Raw genomic sequence first — 18,287 nt, forward strand, 5'->3', positions numbered from 1 at the left:
CAAAACGAAAAGTTTTCATAAGCATTAAGGGTCAATGCCACCTAGTGGCGTGGGGAAATGAATAAAAGACTCGTGCTGTGCCTGTCAGATTCATTGCGCCTGATGGAAGGTTAATCTGATCATATCTAAAAATTATTTTTATTTATGCTATCATTGAATAAATCCTTCAAAAAGTGCTGGGAAAAAATAATTGTGTGATTTCAGCTTTAGCAAAGCTGTGGATCTCATATTGATTTTGGTCGGGAATAGCTCAATACATGCAATGCAAGAGTGCCTCATCACTTGTCATTTTTTTTGTCCAATCTTGATGCTGCTTTAATTGCATTTTGCGTTATTTCTAGAAGCCAGCATTACCAGATATAGGACTTCAATCAGCTCTTCTAAATCATCAAACGCAAAACATAGTCAAAAGTGGTGTTGGTCAAATGGGACCCTTATCAATGGCCATTGTCTCAGCCGTGAGGTCGCCTGACTTACATCCTCCTTCCATTGCAATGACGGGGCCAATAAGAAGGAGAATAAGCGAAAAATCAGCTCTTTGTCTCGCTGGAGGTGAGTTCTTGCAGAAATACGTATACGTCTACTTCAGCCGTGCTGAAAGTGGATCTTTTCTATGATTATTAATCATCTAATAGATCTTTGTTGAAATTTGTAAAAGTAATTAATGTGTAGTATTTCATGTTGTCTCTCTGAAGCACATTATTTATGCTATGTTGTTATTGCCATGTACCATTTATTTCTGAGTCAAACCATCATGAAACCTTTGGTAGCCCTAAGTTTTCTGATCAGCAATTAAATTCCATGACTCTGCCAATAATTTTCTACTTATTTGCTCAAATTGGTCTGTATCAGGTTTGGTAATTTGTCTCTGTTGTCAGCTTACCATATTTCTCCGAATATAGTCTCCCTCTGAATATAGTACCCCCCCTAATTCCCGTCAGTTTTAGGAAAAAAAATTTAAAATTGCATTGTAATATAGTTCTCCCTTTACTTTTTCCATGGGCATTTTTGGAAAAAAGGTGGGACTATAATCAGATATATATGGTATTTGTTTTGTAGCAAAACTAATTTCTGTGGGATTTTTAAAATAACATTGTAAATAATTTTATAGGTATGTATTATGTATTATTCTTACAACATCAAAGTATCAAATTAAAAATTAAAAGACTTTCTGGAAAGCATTAACTGAAATAATCATTTTGATGAAATGTAACTTTATTGGAGCTTCTCCTATTTTTAAGTGGAAAAACCTAGTCCACCGATATGCTAGTAAGACTAATTCTTTCGTACAAATTAGTTTGGAATGAATCACGTACATTTCCAAATTTTTACTTCAACCCTTTTTGTTGCTTTGTGGTATCTGAGCTATTTAATGATTTCCAAATGTTATAAGCAAGGTGGAAAGGTTACCAAAAGATCCTACCTTGGGTTAAAGTATGTGTTGTATGAGTTTTGTAAGCTGTTCCCCTGAGATCTTAAGTTGATGGGCCTTTAATGCGTGTGCATTGCCAAAGATATTGTGATTTTCTTGGTTTATGTGATAAGTAAATTTTTCTCTGGTCTTTCCCTGAATGGGGCTCTGCATTATTTTCTACTCGTACAGAATTTCAAAATTACAATTGTTTAGGCCTCTCTATAGAATTTTTTTCTTTCCAAAGAATCATTGAGACATTTATAAAGAATTCGTTAAAAAACTACTTAATTTTCTGCAATTTTGGCTTCCAAAAGGCAATGTTTGAAGTGATGCAACACGCAGCCAAATCATTTTTCTTGGTGTTATGTGGGTTGCCTATATTTAGAAAGTGCTGATTATCCTTACACGTTGCAAAGCCATAGTATTCTTGAAATTAATTTTAAATTTAATGCTCAAAGTTATTAATATTATTAAAGTTTTATAGTATTATTCAGTTTCATGGAGCTTAAGAAATTCTTTGTTTCTTCACAGGTCTTCCATATATGCTTGAGAGGGCAGGGCTTGATGTCCAGCAAGGTAATTTTCTATAAATTCATTATTTTTTATTTGTAATCCTAGAGAACCCAATAGTCATGATCACCTTTAATTTTAATTCTGCTCTTTGATTCAGATGTACTCAATTTTAATTCGGATTCTATATGTGCCTAGAATCAGAATTAAAATTGAGTACATCTGAAGGTGAAAAACTGATTCTGATTCCTTCAATACTTGATATCTAAGACAGTTTTCTCAGAAATCATGTGTGTTTTTCTGCTTCATACTGGTGAAGACAAAACACTTCTTTGAATTTGATTAGTTTGGTATATGTGATGCATTTCTAAGTATAACCAAATATTTGCTGCGTCCATGTTAATTTATGAGACCAAGCCGTGTTTGGGCTGGTTAATATTTTTCAACTTTACAATTGTGGTCCAAAGCCTAATTATCCCTCAGTTGACTGAGAGTGAGATTGCTTTTAAATTGATGGAATCAGAGTTTAAATGAGAGGATCAGGATTAGGATTACAAGCTCAAGAATTTGGAATCAACCAATTACTAGTTCATAGAGTGGAGCATTGATTATGCATTGTAATGGAGTCATTCAGAAGAAAATAATTGAGGATGACATTCTATCCATTCATGATCAATTTCCCTATTTTTTATTCAATTTTATTGTCATGCTTTTTCTGAATTTTTAGCATCCATTTTGTTGAAACTTGCAGTTTATAGGTATGGAAGAGGAGGAAAGGAATATTAGAGGAGTGTTTATGTGGACTGGGAAAGAATGCAGTAGATGATTTACCCAATGAGCAGTCAATCAAACAACAATCAGTGTTGTACTGTGTTACTTGCCATTGTTTTTACATTGCCAATTGTGTGTTTTCATAACCCCCAGAATGTGATTCACTCTTGTATCTTTGATGGACTTTAGACTAGTCACTGCAGACATAAGTGTTCAAGTCATGGTTTTATTTGGGAAAATAACTGCTTTAGGTTGCATTTTGACTAATGAAAGTTATTTTTTTTTCAGAAATACAAAGAAATAGAGAGTTTTATAAGAATGCGGATGTAAGGCCGCCTTTTACATACGCATCATTAATTCGTCAGGTTAGTTTTAATTTTTGTTCATATCCAATGGAATTATGAAAATTGAGTTTGATACAACTGATTTATTTTTATCTATTGTAATGCAATAGCTATTATGATGTGCATGTTGGAATGCATCAACTGTTATGATGTATCTTTCTAGGCTATTATCGAATCTCCAGACAAACAGCTTACATTAAATGAAATCTACAACTGGTTCCAAAACACCTTTTGTTATTTTCGACGAAATGCAGCTACATGGAAGGTATGGTGTCTTCACACGTGAAAGAGCTGTGTGAGCTCATATAGTGTTTAATGCATTTCTGTTCCACCTGGTGTAGTCTCATTTTTGTCTAGCCTTACATGTAGTGCCTGTAAAATTTTTTTCCTAAGAATGAGTACTGCTGTTCTGGTAGTGTTTTTCTTCTCAGTTGGCTTGGTTGTCTACAGTATAGTTAGAATATTCAACCAAATATGTTAGTGTAAAAATATTGAGTAACTTTAAATTTTGTAAGGAATGAGTTTTTTTTGCAAAATAGAGAAGAATGTTCATCAAAGTTTTTGCTTTCAGATAGCAATTATAAAGTACTTTTTTGTGTATTAATTTTTATTTTGATGAAGATTTTCACAAATTTGAATTGACATACCCAAGTTCAACTAGTGAGCATGATAACCATGAGGGTCAAAAGGAGAATGTTTTCAACATTAATTGAAAAAATATGAAGCTCTATTTTATTTTCTGATTTGTATCTATTGCATAATTAAATGATGAACAATTCTCCGATCTGGTCCCTTGAACCTTAAAATATAACTTTAGGCTTTGGTGAGAAAGCTATCACTTTTACTTGCGTAATAATCTGATATTGCTCTCTTTAAATTAATTCTGAATTCACCAAGCTCATTTGCACCCCTATCCTATGATTTAATCTTCTTGGGCCGCTAGTTTATTACTTTTATATATTTCAATACGTACCATTATTTAGCTCTTCCAACTGCAGTAGATTCAAAAGCTGAATAACTTCTGGAAAGAGTTCTTTAGCATTAAATGGATTCATCAACTTTTTACTTACAACTTAAAAATGTTATGAATCTTATGAGCGATCCATCATTTAGCAAAATAAATTTGTATTATGCGGCCAGTCATATTCATGAGAATCACTACTGTGAGTTATTCACATAAGCGGATCCATTAGAAAAAAAATGCAAATCTAACCACAATTGGAAGAATTTCTCTCAAATGTTGATTGAATTCAAGGCACATTAACTTGCCAAGTTTTGGTTTTCCCTTACTTCAAAATGTTATCCTTTGACATAGGCAACCCTTTTGGCATTCCCCAGGTGCTATGTGTAGGTCTTTAATGAGGTAATCTCAATGATTTAATAAATTCGTTATTTTTCATTATTGAGATAATATTCAGCTTGATAATTTTTAATTCTATAATGAAAATAGGTAATTCATTTAATAAATAGCCATTATATTTATAAATAGCTAAATAAATAGCATGATAATATTTGATTCTACAATAAATAGGTATAGCAATGCATAAATGGCCTTGGGGATGTATATGAAATTATACTTCACTGTACTGCGCAAAAATTGAATGCGGTGCTGTTTTGTCTCACAAATATAAATACTTGCGGAATATTTGCATTGAGTAAATTATCATTTCAATACCTAACTTTACACCCTTTTGTATATTTAATTTGGATGAACTGTGCAAAATACACATGTGCTTACATTGACTTCCATAATTACCTTCTTGTGAAGTATTAATCATGAATCTTTAATCATATTAGTTGGTATAAGATATGAATCTTAGAAGTTGTTAGAGTATTCCAATACTTTCTCTGTGATATTCATCACCATCACTTTTCGTATGTACATACATATATAGAAATTTTTACCATTAATTGGTGACAGGGATACAGATAAATTGTGCTGTAGTGTTGTGTATGATTTTTTGTGTTACCAAGAGAGACCACCAATTTTTCCTGCATTAGGACTCAAAGGGTTATATGACGCAAATTGCATTCTGAGTTTCATTTTATATTATGAAATAATGTTGACTTTTTTTTACAACCATTCCTAAGTTTATTCCAGGAATTGCATTTTTGTGAAGAAAATTTTCCTCCTCTTCACTTCTTAATAATATATATATTCCACTCATATTCACCTCTTGCTATGATAATTTTTTGTTTACTGTTTGCATTTCTTTGTTGAATGTTTTTCTCACTGGTGAATCAATTTTGAAAGTATGTGGTAGTGATATGGTACTTTCTGTAGTTTTTGTTGTAAGATGAATTCTTTTCTTCCTCTTTCTCATGCATTGTCGTTTCCCCTGCATGTTCATGCTGACATCACAAGGTGCATATAGCAATGGTGTAGATCATTGTGGGTTAGCATGCTAGGTATGCTTTGTGAAGGAAATTACCCGGTGTGCTGGACTTCCCCGTTCTCGTTGTCAACCCAATTCATTCATACCTGTCCCTTTATGGCATTCTGCAGCATTTGAATGCTCTAAAGTGAAAGTAATACATCAAAGATTATTTCCAGTGATGGAAGGATGCTATTAACTGGCTGCCTATCCGCAACTAACGGGTTCATTACGACATAACTTTTTTAATTTGAATCCTGTATTCTCCAAGATTTAGGAAGCAGTTGATTCTGGTAGAGGTGATGTAAAGTTGAGACATTTTTTGCTCAGCCTTATGATTAATTTTTGCTCTCCTGCTGTTATTTGAACATAATATTGTGAGTAAATGTTTTCCACCAGCTTGATGACTTTGCAGACCCAGCTAGAGACGGGAGCTCAAGTCCATTTTGTTTCATTGTGCTCTCTGATGCTACAGTTCCTTGACGGAAGTGTGTTGGTTGGTTTCTTCCTCAAGTATTGAATTGATCGGTAAGGGCTACTTGTGTTCAGGAAGAAGGCATGATGAGAAGCGACTTGTAGGTACTTCCTTGTTCCTTACGGTTACCTCAATATGGTCCCATTGCAAAGTTTTTGCGTCAAAATAATTTATTTTAAGCGTTTTCTTTTATAGCTTCCCAGTAGAGTTTTAGACTTGATGTGAAAACCTCTCCTGCTGCCGAGGTTCAAACACAGGCCCTAGGGATGGGGACCTAGCACTGTAGCTACCATGTCAACCTAATTCTCCTGCCGATTGCTTTGGATGCTAATAATTTTTGTTAATATTAGGTTTTCATACTTACTGTACGGTTTTACTACAGCTTACTCACACATCCTCAAGTATTAAATTGATTGGTAAGGGAGTGTTTATTTAAGTTTTTGAGGAAGGTATGATGTGAATGCTACGACTACCATGACCATTTGAATCGACTGTAGCAACTCCGCATTTGAGGGTTTATGACAATAATATTCAACTATCCATTGCATTATAAACAGTCAAAAACACGTTATCAAAGGATGGATTGCATATTTTAGGAAGGATTGCATATAAGAAGGAGGAATGCACAGCAGGAAATGTGGAGCAAAGATACCCTCAGTGGAGGGATAAACTCCCGCCAGCATTCCTTCTGCTTCCTTTTCTTTTATGTATTCTCAACCAAGACTGCCTTGAAAACCATTCATAAATTTGTGTATGTACCAGTTTTGAAGGGTAATGAATGATAAGTCTATCTCTAAGTGTTATAAAAGCCTTGTGAATTAATCCCATCTGGAATAGATTTTAACTTTGAATCAAGCATTTGACTTTTAATTTGTGTTTTTATTGTCTTTTTATGTGAAGAAATTTTGTAAACAATAATCAAAAGAACATTTTAATCAAGGGAAATGATTTTTTTTTCACAAGGAGTGAGAGCAAAATATAAGTTTATTTGTAAGATTTAATTAGCTCAGTTCAACCTTTGCCAGTCTCTTTAATTTTTCCTTTTTTCTCTTAAATATCAATTGACAAAGGTTTGTTAGAGTAATTTTGCTGTTAGGAGTATTTCATGTAGGTACTTTTACACTCAAGCATAATTTTTGCCCTAGTCTACTGAACTTCTTTAAATTTTTCAGCCATATGCTATATTTAATTACATATTGTTATTACAATAGTTTTTAATGGGAGTCAACTGATTTGAAAATGTTGTAGAAAGTGAGTAATTTCCTAAGCAAAATGTGTTGTCAGAAATTGTGAAACAACAATGCAAGATTTTTTTTAGCATTAAAAATCAGCACATCCAATGGTTCAAGTCCTTATATATAGGTTTTCTTTCATGTAAGGCATGGCCAATTGTTAGTTTTTTGTCTTATTTGTCCTAATGAGGTTTTGTGTGATTTACATTGGTAAATCATACTTCTTTACTGCACACTTTATTATTTTCTGCCTAAAATCAGGTTCTTATCATAGTTCTAAAAGTACTTTGAAAAGCCTTAGGCCATGCATGCATTTGAGATGATGATAAAGGCTCCAATTTTGTGGCAGCACAAGTTAGTTCTGACTGCTGGCATAATTAGTTTAAAAAGATAGCTTGCTATTAGACTCTAAGGAGAACCAGTAAAAGCATGTATAATAGTTAGCTCAGTATGTCTTGGTAGGTCACTTAGAATATATAATTGCCATTATTCAAATAAGTGAATGCTTAAAGTGAGTTATTTTTATTATATTTACAAATATGAATGGGTTAACTACTTCCTAGCTAAGTTTATTTATCATTAGATGTAATCAGTCTAAATGGGCCTGTATTTGCAAATGAGATGCTATATTATAATTATTGCATTGATTTTTGATGTATAGTTTGTAAGATAACCTTGGGAAAAAGGGTATATCAATTAGTTTTTGTTTAAATTTATCATACCTTTAAGAGAAAATTGTCATTCTCAAGTAAGGCATGATCAATTGTTAGTTACTTGTCCTAATGAAATTTTGTGAAGGGCTGATATACTTTGCATGCAGTTCATGTTGTAAATGATGCACCTGCAATTTAGCTCTTATCAAAGAAAACTTTTTGAATAGGGGAGAATCATTATGAAATTAGTGGTTATGGTGATGGTGGCGATTCATTTAATTTTTGCCCCTCATGAAACATGAGGCTCACGATGTTCTTTGATTGGTCTAGCAATTTTCTCTTAACTCGACACTTTTTAGTACTAATTTGGGCTTTGGAGAATTATTTCTCCCTACTTTTGTCAATAATTAGGTTTTCTCATCCTTTTATTGTGTGATTTTTAAAGTTTTATTGCTCATGACGTATATGGCTATTAAAAAAAATAAAAATGCTTCTAATGATTTTGATCTTTTGCAGCTCTATGCACATATTGGTTTAAAAAAAACAGTGTTTTCCTCCACCATTGATTAACAAGCAAAGAATTTTTTTGGTGCTTTCCATTTTGTAGTAATTTCCTTTTGCTCTATATGTGCAGATACTAGTCAACAAAAATAGTTGCATGAAAGCTGTTATAATTATTGCAAATTTTCTCTTGCTGTAGGAAATAGGCTTTTCAACTTCATTTAAACATTATCTTTTTTGCTGCTTCTACATATTTAAAGCTGTGCACTTATTATACCCTGAATTAAAAATCTGCTATTTTACACATTTTTATGGCTTTTGATTCCAAGGTCATTGCACAATTAATTGGAATGGGACAGAATTACCTATGTTATTTAGGGTCAAAATTTAAGATTTTATTTTCTGAATATTTTTTTGTCTAGTAAGTGATTGTTGTAACATAAATCTTTTTAAGGGAGTTTCCAATGAAAAATAATGATTATGTTCTCTGAAGTTTTTTTATAAGGCATGTTACTTTTGTTTAATTTTTTCCTCAAATACATCATTGAAGTCAGGACCCATCTAATTAGTATTCCAGGCATTCATTTCCTTAAAAAGCTCTTTATTCATGTTTTTGTATTTTTTCTGTGTGTACTAATATTATATATTTAAATATAATTTGAGTTGATTTAACTGATCAATTCACTTTTAAATCATTAAAAAATGCAAATAAAACAATGACAGCCTCTAGATAATTAATAGTGTTTCTAAATTGTTGATTTAAGCTTTAGGATTCATAATTTGACTACTGATGCATGCCAAAAGCTTTTAACTCTGCCAGTTTTTTCTTGCTATGCTTATTTGGGAATGTGTACCATATTTTGCTCTCAAAATTTCAACTGTTGAACTACCAAAATATATTTTTAGCTGTTTGTAATTTTTATTTTGCGGTGCTTACTTGTATGTGTATTATTTTGTATAGAATGCAGTGCGACACAACCTATCTCTACACAAATGTTTCATGAGGGTGGAGAACGTGAAAGGCGCAGTATGGACTGTGGATGAACTGGAATTTTACAAACGACGACCCCAACGGTGCACGACTGGGTATGGTCTAAAACTCCAATATAGCTCCTTCAAACAAACATTTTGGTTTGAATTTTTCCTCATTCTCAAATTTTTATCTCCTTTTCTCCTCTTTTCTATATGTTTTTTTACATCTCATTGCTTTCTTTCCAATTTATCTGCCATTGTTTGGGTGCGTGCTGTGTGTTTGGTTTTTTTGTGTGCGTGTCCATGGTTGAGTATGGGTGTGAATGAATGGCTCAATGGTCGCAATGGGAAAATTCAGCCAAGATGTGCACGAGGTGGATAAAGGTAATTAAAGAAAAAATGTCTTGCTTGGCAGGCAACTAGAAGTGGGAAAGTTTGTTTTTATCTTATTTCTTAAACTGTCTTTTTACTCTCCTCTCTTTCTTGGTGGTCTATGTGTACAGAACGCGATCCGCACCAATCTGTCACTGCACAAGTGTTTTGTGCGCTATGAAGACGACTTTGGCTCCTTCTGGATGGTGGATGACGCAGAGTTTGTCAAGCGACGACATCTGTCACGAGGGCGACCACGGAAATATGACCCCACCCCATCACCCACTCCACCCCACCTCTCAGCACAGTAAGCACTTTTCCATTTCAACAATATTTCTAATTTTTTTTTTGTTCTTTGTATTCGTGGTTGTTGTCAAGCATAGCTGCTTCTTGTAGACCGGGTTTTGACTTAGGCAAAGATATTATTTTTTTGTTTGCACATAATGTTAAGTGATGACTACTGGAGATCCTGTAATTATCCATCCTTCTGATAGGCACAGCAGTTTCCCCTCAGTGCATCAAAAGTGCTTTTTAGTGAGTCCCGCCTTACTTGAGTTTGTCAGTTGACCTACATTTAGAGCCAGCAAGCAGGCAGTCATCTGTCAAAGAAATAGAAACAGCGATTTTAATTCCATGCTGATGAATATTTTTATAATTTCACTCGTATGCAAGTGGTCAAAATAATGTTCCACGTGTTCCTTGTTGCAAAAATCTATAGAAACCCACCCTGTTCGCACAGAGACCAACAGCTGGTCATGAGACTTAGGTATGCATATTTCTCATTTAGATTTCTCTTGGAGTGATTACATTACCCTTTCTCGAAATTTTTACATTCCTAATACATTTCAATGGATTTTTCGGGTGAGGCATAATGCTTAGATTTTCAATGGCATTAATTAAGGCATGTTTGTGGCAATAAGCCTTCTGCTTCAAGGTAATCTACAATGTTAGATGGAATCTTAATGATTAAAAAATCCCATGCTGTTGTCAGTGATTATGTTCTCATCTTTATTAATTTCATGGTAAAACTTTTCATTTTTTCTCTGGAAATTCAAAAACTGAGACCTTTTCTTTTGCTGATAAGTTGATGATGTCTCAAGCTCATCCCAAGTGTCGCCGCTTCTCCACCCCTCAGCCTTGTTCTTCGACCAAGTGTGGCTCAATGTTGCTTCTGCTATTGCGGGCAATTCCTTCGCTCAATGAATGGCTCTCCCTGAACAAATAAATTATGTACCCACTTTTCAAATCGTATCAAAAACCATGACACTGGGGGCCAACTTTGGTGTTTGCTTATTTTTCATATATGAGCAAATAAGACTGTTTCGTGAATTACCTTTACTTCTCTCCACCGAATTCTTTTGATGAATTCCAATTTTTGCTAGGAGTCAAGGACCCCATAGGCATTTGTCACCTTGATATAGGCTTGTTTTCTCTCAGGAGTCTTCCAGATATGGTGTAGTGGTCTCTATTAAAATTCTCTTCCACTATTTCTAATTCAAAAGCCTCCTGGATGAGTTGAGGAGAAATCAAACTTTTCCTTGGCTAAGACGTGTGTATCATTTATGTCATTTGATGTCCCTGATTGTAGAAGCTGTGACAGCTGACTGCTGGTAGTGATTGTTTCTGAAAATCTTGCAGTGGTTGCTCAATTGAGTGGAGACAGATTTCTTGGTGTTCCCCGCTTACTTCTGGCTGTGGATGCAAGGAATATCATACTCTCCATTGTGTTGTGGTTCCAGAATTTTGTCCTTATAGTTTCACAGAAGGTCGTTAATTTTCTTCTCTTCTTCATATCTTGGTGTGAGATTTAGTGTCTTTAGAATTCCTTTAATCCTTTCCGTTATTCCCGTGGTGTAAGGCGGCAAGGCTGGAAAAACTGGGGTATAATCTCTCATATATTAGTTGCTCTAGTTTTTTAGACCAAAAGGGGTGAGGTTGTATTAGTATACACTGAAGGAAAGGCTACATGCTGTATTATTGCCATCTTCTGCAGTTATTTTATCAAATGTAACTGCATAGTAACTTAAAAATCCTAAAGTTATCTTGACACAACAAGGAATAACATGAATGCATCATAAATTACTATAATAATTGTCATTCATGCTTAATTTCCCTAATTAGATGCATTACCTAAACCTCCAAGTGTGCCTGTAATAGCCACACTGGCATCCAATATAGTTGGCTATCTGGCTCTATTTTATTTATTCCTTTGAAAATAAAACTAGTTTTGAGCCTGTCTCTTTAATGCACTGTTGTAACTGGAGTGACTCTGAAATGAAGGATGAGTGTATTTATCTCTGGTTTATATTTTAATGAATACCTTAAACTGAGATTCAAATTTTGAATTTCTGTAATCATAGCAACTGTGTTGTGGTTAAGTAACTCAAGAAGCTTATCTTTCTATTCATTATGACCATGTTTGGATTCAGGCATTTTTACAAATATTGGTCTTATTGTCTTGTATAAATGATACCATTGGAAAGGGTTGGGTGAATCCTTATTGAAGGTAAGAATGGAAAGGTATAAACGGTATGCAATTTGCTTTTTTTCATCAGCCAGGTAAGATAGTCGAAATTTACATGCATTCATTGCTGTCTTAAAATGCCTTATTAAATTTGTGCAAACCTTGAAACATATGAATTAGTTTAGCATTAACCATTTTGAAAAGCATGAAAAGTAAATATGTATTTAGGTCGTTGAAATTTTCAATGTGAGTTTACTTTTGAAAGTTATGATTTCAGTTGCTTTCTCTTCCAAGTAGAAGAATAATTATGGTTTTTCCATGTAGCCCACCCCATGAGGGTATTATGGAGCTATTATAATTGTTCACAGTCAGCTTTATTAAAATGTAGTTCAGTTTCTGTGGGACCTTAGAGTAATTCAAATGGGATATTTCAGTAATGCTCATAGTGCTAGCTGCTGTGGAACTATGTTTTTGATTGAGTGTAGGTCAAACCCATTCTATTTCATTGCAGTAGGCGTATGGCAATCATCAAAGAGTTTGAAAATAGTTTGCGGAAAGGAAAACTTTCAAGGAAACACAAGTAAATTTCCGTTTAGGTCATGGGAATTTGCCAGTATTTCTATGTAAATTATATCTTTGACTCATTTCCAGAAATTGATGTCACATTTAAAATCTATGGGGAAGAATTTTTGCATATCAATCCCAAAGCGTAAAATTTGAAGTTCTCCTTATTCAACCAAGTTAATACCTCTAATATGCCCTCCCTGAATGAAGTCTTAATCCCATGTTAGCTAGGGTGTTTCCATTGAAAACTTCTGTCAACCAATTTAGAGTGTGGTCTCGTTCACCAATTATGTTTTAATATCCGTAAACATAGAGTTTGAAAAATGAAGAGACCCATGATAATCACTTTTCGATCCCTTGCCTAATGCTGTAGCTATTTGCTATAAAAAAAAGTCCTAGCCCTTTTGCAGAAAAGTTGATGACATCACAAACACATGCCCAGAAAATCACCGATTCTCAGCTACTCCTCAGCCTTGCGTGTTAGCCTCATGTGGATTGTTGTGTACACTCCTGTGAGTTATTCCTCCCTACAATCAGCAGTCCTCCCTGAACACGTGAATGAAATGACATCACTTACTCATGGAAAGTGGGTGAAAAATTTCATTTTATTTATTTAAAACTTGCTAGAAACAGAGTGAATGAGGATTTTTTCTTCATCGTAACTTGTCTTTTCCTTTCATCTGCCAAATAATTTTAATGTATTACGATTTCTGGTCTGAGAAAATGACCATTTTATTTTCTTTACTTGGGAGGACAATTAAAAAAGGAATTTATTCGTCTCTATCTTACTTCTTTGTTTTCTCTTCTTACTTCTCTCACATCTCTCTTACTTCTTCATGAGGACTGTAGACTATTTTGTGTTCAAAGTGTTTTTCAACTTTTCATCCTCGATAGAGAAATGAATTTCTCTTTCATTTTATATCAATCTCCTCTCCATTTCCTTTTATGCAGGGAAATGACTCTTGTTTGATTATTTATGTTACTGAGCTACTAGAGAATAATGTATTGTATTTGATTGTAGGAAGCAAAATGTGCATGATTTTTCAACTAATGCTTCTTGTTTTGGTAACCACTCCATTTTGAAGTGGTTAATAGGTTCTCTCTTTTGTTTCCATTGTTAATAATTGTAAATTGGTGGTCAAAATTACCATCATGGTTGTAGCTGTTTCGTTCTATATGTGGTGCTCAGAGTGAATGATTTGGTTGAGAATTGTGTGAATGCTTGTGACTTGGTCAGGGTCCTTTAAACATGGAAATCCAAGAATAATTTGGGAGTGTACTGGCAGTCAAGAAGGCTTGCTCAGGTAATTCTTTCGTTCTCTATTTCAAATTTCATGCTCATAATATACCTGCATGCCTAAACATTTTCTCATGTCATAGCGGTAGAAATTTTTCTAATTACCTCTTTAAAATAGTCTTTTTGCATTTTGCTTTCTATTTTTCTCTCTCTTATTGCTTGATTTACTCTTGGTTGTCATTTTTGACGACCAAAAATTTGAGAAAGAAATTGCCAGCATGTGTAGACAGGTGAAAAACTTGTCCACTGATGAAAGAATCTGTGAATATGGCAATTGGAAACAAGTATGCTGAGAATGCTGAGAACAATATCAAAAAATGGATGAAGCTCCATGTTGTGGACATTGGAAAAATGCCCAATGAAGAAGAATATGAGTAAATCATTATGAAGATGATAATGCCCGCTAGGAGATGAAGTGCCTGAGAAAAGCATTTTCATTGGAGTTATTGCATAAGTTGCAATTACTTTAAGGGGAATATTATATATATTTATATAAATATATATACCTATATATATTTACAGCTAAATGTGAGTTTATAACATGTAACTCTTTATAGAGTGAAGTTTTAGGCTCTTTTTCTGAGTTGATTGATCTTATTTTATGAATATTATTTACAATCACTTTGAATTTTTTGTTTAACGAATAAATTATAATTGCAGGTACATAAACGTCTGCCTCTGATTTTAAAATGGGTTTCAGTTTCTACTTTTCTAATCAGTCTCAATTTTGGTAGTATACATGTTCCTGTGAACTGCCTCATTTCTTTGACATTTCCTCTGAGTGATACTTTCATGTCATTAGCATCATAAGTGCATGATAAATGTTCCAAAAAGGTATGCTATGTTTATTTTACTATTAAATCTTTAAATCTGTGGTATAATCCGAATAATTTTGCCATCTTTTAAGATATTTTTAGGCACACGCTCTAAAATTGATATGATATAATTAACTGAAGGGGTTCTTGGTGTTTTAATCATCTGAATTTTTACAAATGGTTTCATATTATTTTTTGCTTAAAAGTGCATTTATTGGAAACATTTAATAATTTTCCATTGATATTAAATTTTATAATATGAATTCTGACTTATTCTCTCCATTATATTTTTATGGCTTATTTATAAAATTAATCGTTAAATCCATGGCAAATATTGTTGAATGAGAGTATGGGACTTACAACCACAATTTTCCCCTTTGGGTTCTATGTTTTTTAACTTATTTGTCAGCCAATATTTGTTAAAACTGCATTTAGCATTAATGTAAGGAGCCCGAAGTATAATCTTCCTTGTCTTTCATGCACTTCCTAGCTCTATGCATTGAAAAATGTATTTGTCTCAGAACATTATTCTCATGAAGGCCAGAGTTCATTAGTGCCAGCTTTAGTATCACTAAATGATTATCACATAGTACTTTTTGTGAGCTGTCTATCGTTGCCCATCTACCTTGTTATTGAGATGAAAGTATTTGCTCTGAAAGTGATATCTTTCTTTATGAAAAATATATATGTGTGAGTTTTCTTTTAATGGTACAATTGTCTGGGAATAAGAAATATTGGTGCTTATGAAAACTTAGTTTCCCCTTTGATCCCTTTGACAGAGTAAAGGAACTTCATTCCAGCCTCTCTGTGGATAGGTGGAATGATGTTCAAGGGATGGCGTACTTGACCAACACAGCACTTGACCATTGGCATGATCTGAGGATATGATGCTCTTTACAACCATTTATCCGACTATTGGCTCTTGCATCAATGAATGATTAGTATGTCCAATGATTTACTTTGATAATTTTATTTGTTATTAATGTGAACTTATCTTAGAGGTGTAATTAACTGTAGTTAGCTGTGATAAAAATATCGCCCAGTTTTTTTCTCTAGGTAATTTCATATTCATGATGAGTGTCCTTTCATTGCTTACAATTTCATGATATTTATGCTCTTCAATAGCACTTGTAACAATTTCTTTGTGTCAGCCTTAAATGTTTTTTTATGTGGAAGTAGATGAATTTTATGAATCAAAATATATAATGGTGACTAAAGTGATTAGATTGTCAGTTTCCGGTAGGCCTGTTAAATAATATGAAGCTTTTCTGTTCTGCTCCTGTTCATTAAGTAAGAAAAGGTCAAAATTTTAGCCCCGGAAGACACCTATTATTTTTTAAATGTAAAAATTTATCTCGTGGGAAGAGCAAATACTTATCAAAATCCATTAGTTTTTGCTATCTCTGTTGCATAATAAATTTTGGTTGCAAATATTTTTATTAATTTAGTATTGATTTGCAGTATTTTTATCACTATTTATATTACATCATGATTGAATTTTTTTTTTTGTATTTTTGGATGCTACATTAATAATGGCCCCATACCTATTATTCTTTTGGTTACTAGAATATGAAATTTATTAGAATTCACTCAAATGGAAAGTTACTCTGATGTGATGACTAAAAATCATTGCCTTAATATTTAGTGTGTGGTGGTCAAATGCTTTTCCCTGATTGAAATGACATGCTTGTGTTCAGTGCTTCATGTTAAGCACCTTATATATTCAAATTACTTCAAGTGATGTTAATTATTATGAATTGCCCTAACCTTATTGACCATTTAATTTTTAATGATACTCCATATTCCAACTATAAAAAATAACAAATCGAATTTTTAAGATGATATTTATCAAGGTCATAGCTAGCAGATATAGTCAAGGGGTTCAACCCCCGTTCCCCTTGATGTATGGGATGTATTACAATCTTAGGTGTCCCCCCAAATGAACTCCCAAAATACTTCACTCTCTCTAAGTAAGCCAAACCCGTATCTGAAATAATTTTCTGGCTACTGTATTGATACTTATCTAAGGAAACAATCTGAGAATGTCAATCATTTTTTAATGTAATGCATGAGCTCTATATTACTCTTGCTTGCTGTAATGAAGGTAAATTGTTACACATGAGGCTGGTACTTTTGATGTGAATAATTTAAATTCTGCCTCAAATCTCTGTTCATCATTGTATATTTGTTTAAAAATTATTTTTGGTCCTTATTCGCGAGTGTTACATGCTAAAATATATTGAGGAATAGAAGTTAGCTTCATGCTTAGTTGCTACCTTCTTGGAACATTTTTTGCATATTTTTGGAGTTCATAAGGTGAAATGAATATTTGTTTTACCTTCAAAATTACTACTAAAAACTAATGAAAGTAAAACTTTTAGGTATGTTTTTCAAGATAATTTTTTATTGCATTTCATTTAATGGCCTTATCTAATCTTGAGGCATAAGAAGTTTATGTGACTATGTATAATCATTTGCCATCATTCTCAGAATCTGAGAGAAGTATTTGACTAGATTACTTGCATTTGGTCATTTTGAATATTGAACAGAATTGTGTTGTCATAGCCTTTATACCCCCCAAAAAATGAGGCAGGTTTTTGTGATTATATTTTGTTGAGCTTCATATGATTTTTCTATTGTTTCTGTAATTTCTATTGATAAATTGAGAATTTTCTTTGTTCAGCTGTGGTCACCAGTGCCAAAGAATTAACTGAGAAAATCGTTTTAAGTCTTAAGTTCATCTTCTTTAGTTGGGTTGTTCATAAAACTCTCAATAAATTCAAAAAGTATATTTTTTGTATTTTTACTTTTTTCAGTCAAATTTGTCATTTGTGTAATTTGTGACATAAAGTCACATAAAGGCCATTTTTATGTGGCAGTGAAATTATGTTAGTGATTTGTGGTTAATTTTTTGGATCCATTATTTATTTAAAAACCCCTTGGGTGACATATTTTAAGCTCTCTCTTTGGCTTTTTTTAGTGATGGCGGCAGTGGTGTGACAGGAGCAGATGGATCAATGCCTCTTGCTGACCAAGGTGTGAGCAGGCAGTGTTTGGACCTCAAAATCACATGAAAGTTCCATTGTTGAACATGTCACAGACTAATTTTTTGCAAATATCATATTCCCTCAGACATCTCTTTGCAGCCTGTCATTCTTAAGGTTCATCAACCAACGAAATTTTTGCCTCCCACCCCTCAACCATGACACAACCATTGACATTGTTTTAATGTTTTTTTTATGTTGTAAAGTGTACATAAATTGAGCTGTAGACTGTACGTTCTTCAAATTGAACTCAATTTGACATGCAATACTTATCCTCAGGAGCTCATTGTTTTATGTACATCATGTTTTCCAAAAAAAAAATTCCTTCAAGTATAACAATATATTATCATGATGTGTTGTGAGTACATCTATCATGAAATTCTCTAGAAGACCTATGATCATTGTGTAACTAAGTGAAGAAGCTCTTGAAGAACCGTTTTATATGTATGTTTTGAAAAATAATACTAAGGAAGGAAAAAAATTA

At 33.3% G+C, this 18,287-nt stretch overlaps 1 protein-coding gene across 9 annotated transcripts in view; it reads left to right on the top strand.

Annotated features, from left to right (window-relative positions):
- LOC124171365 (forkhead box protein P1-B) overlaps positions 1-18,287 on the top strand; it is a 31,412-nt gene extending 13,125 nt beyond the window's left edge. For 3 of the 9 annotated variants that reach the window (XM_046550533.1, XM_046550534.1, XM_046550530.1), the window contains 7 exons: positions 342-552; positions 1,946-1,990; positions 2,984-3,060; positions 3,203-3,304; positions 9,237-9,361; positions 9,751-9,926; positions 17,740-17,963. In XM_046550533.1, coding sequence (XP_046406489.1) covers positions 342-552; positions 1,946-1,990; positions 2,984-3,060; positions 3,203-3,304; positions 9,237-9,361; positions 9,751-9,926; positions 17,740-17,759 — 756 coding nt within the window. In that variant the 3' untranslated portion in view covers positions 17,760-17,963. Of the gene's footprint in view, positions 1-341; positions 553-1,945; positions 1,991-2,983; positions 3,061-3,202; positions 3,305-9,236; positions 9,362-9,750; positions 9,927-15,538; positions 15,701-17,739 lie in introns of those variants that run through there. The other 6 variants (XR_006867693.1, XR_006867692.1, XM_046550532.1 and 3 more) reach the window with 6 other exon arrangements.

The sequence above is a fragment of the Ischnura elegans genome, chromosome X, assembly GCF_921293095.1.
Source record: "Ischnura elegans chromosome X, ioIscEleg1.1, whole genome shotgun sequence".
Lineage (NCBI taxonomy): Eukaryota > Metazoa > Arthropoda > Insecta > Odonata > Coenagrionidae > Ischnura > Ischnura elegans.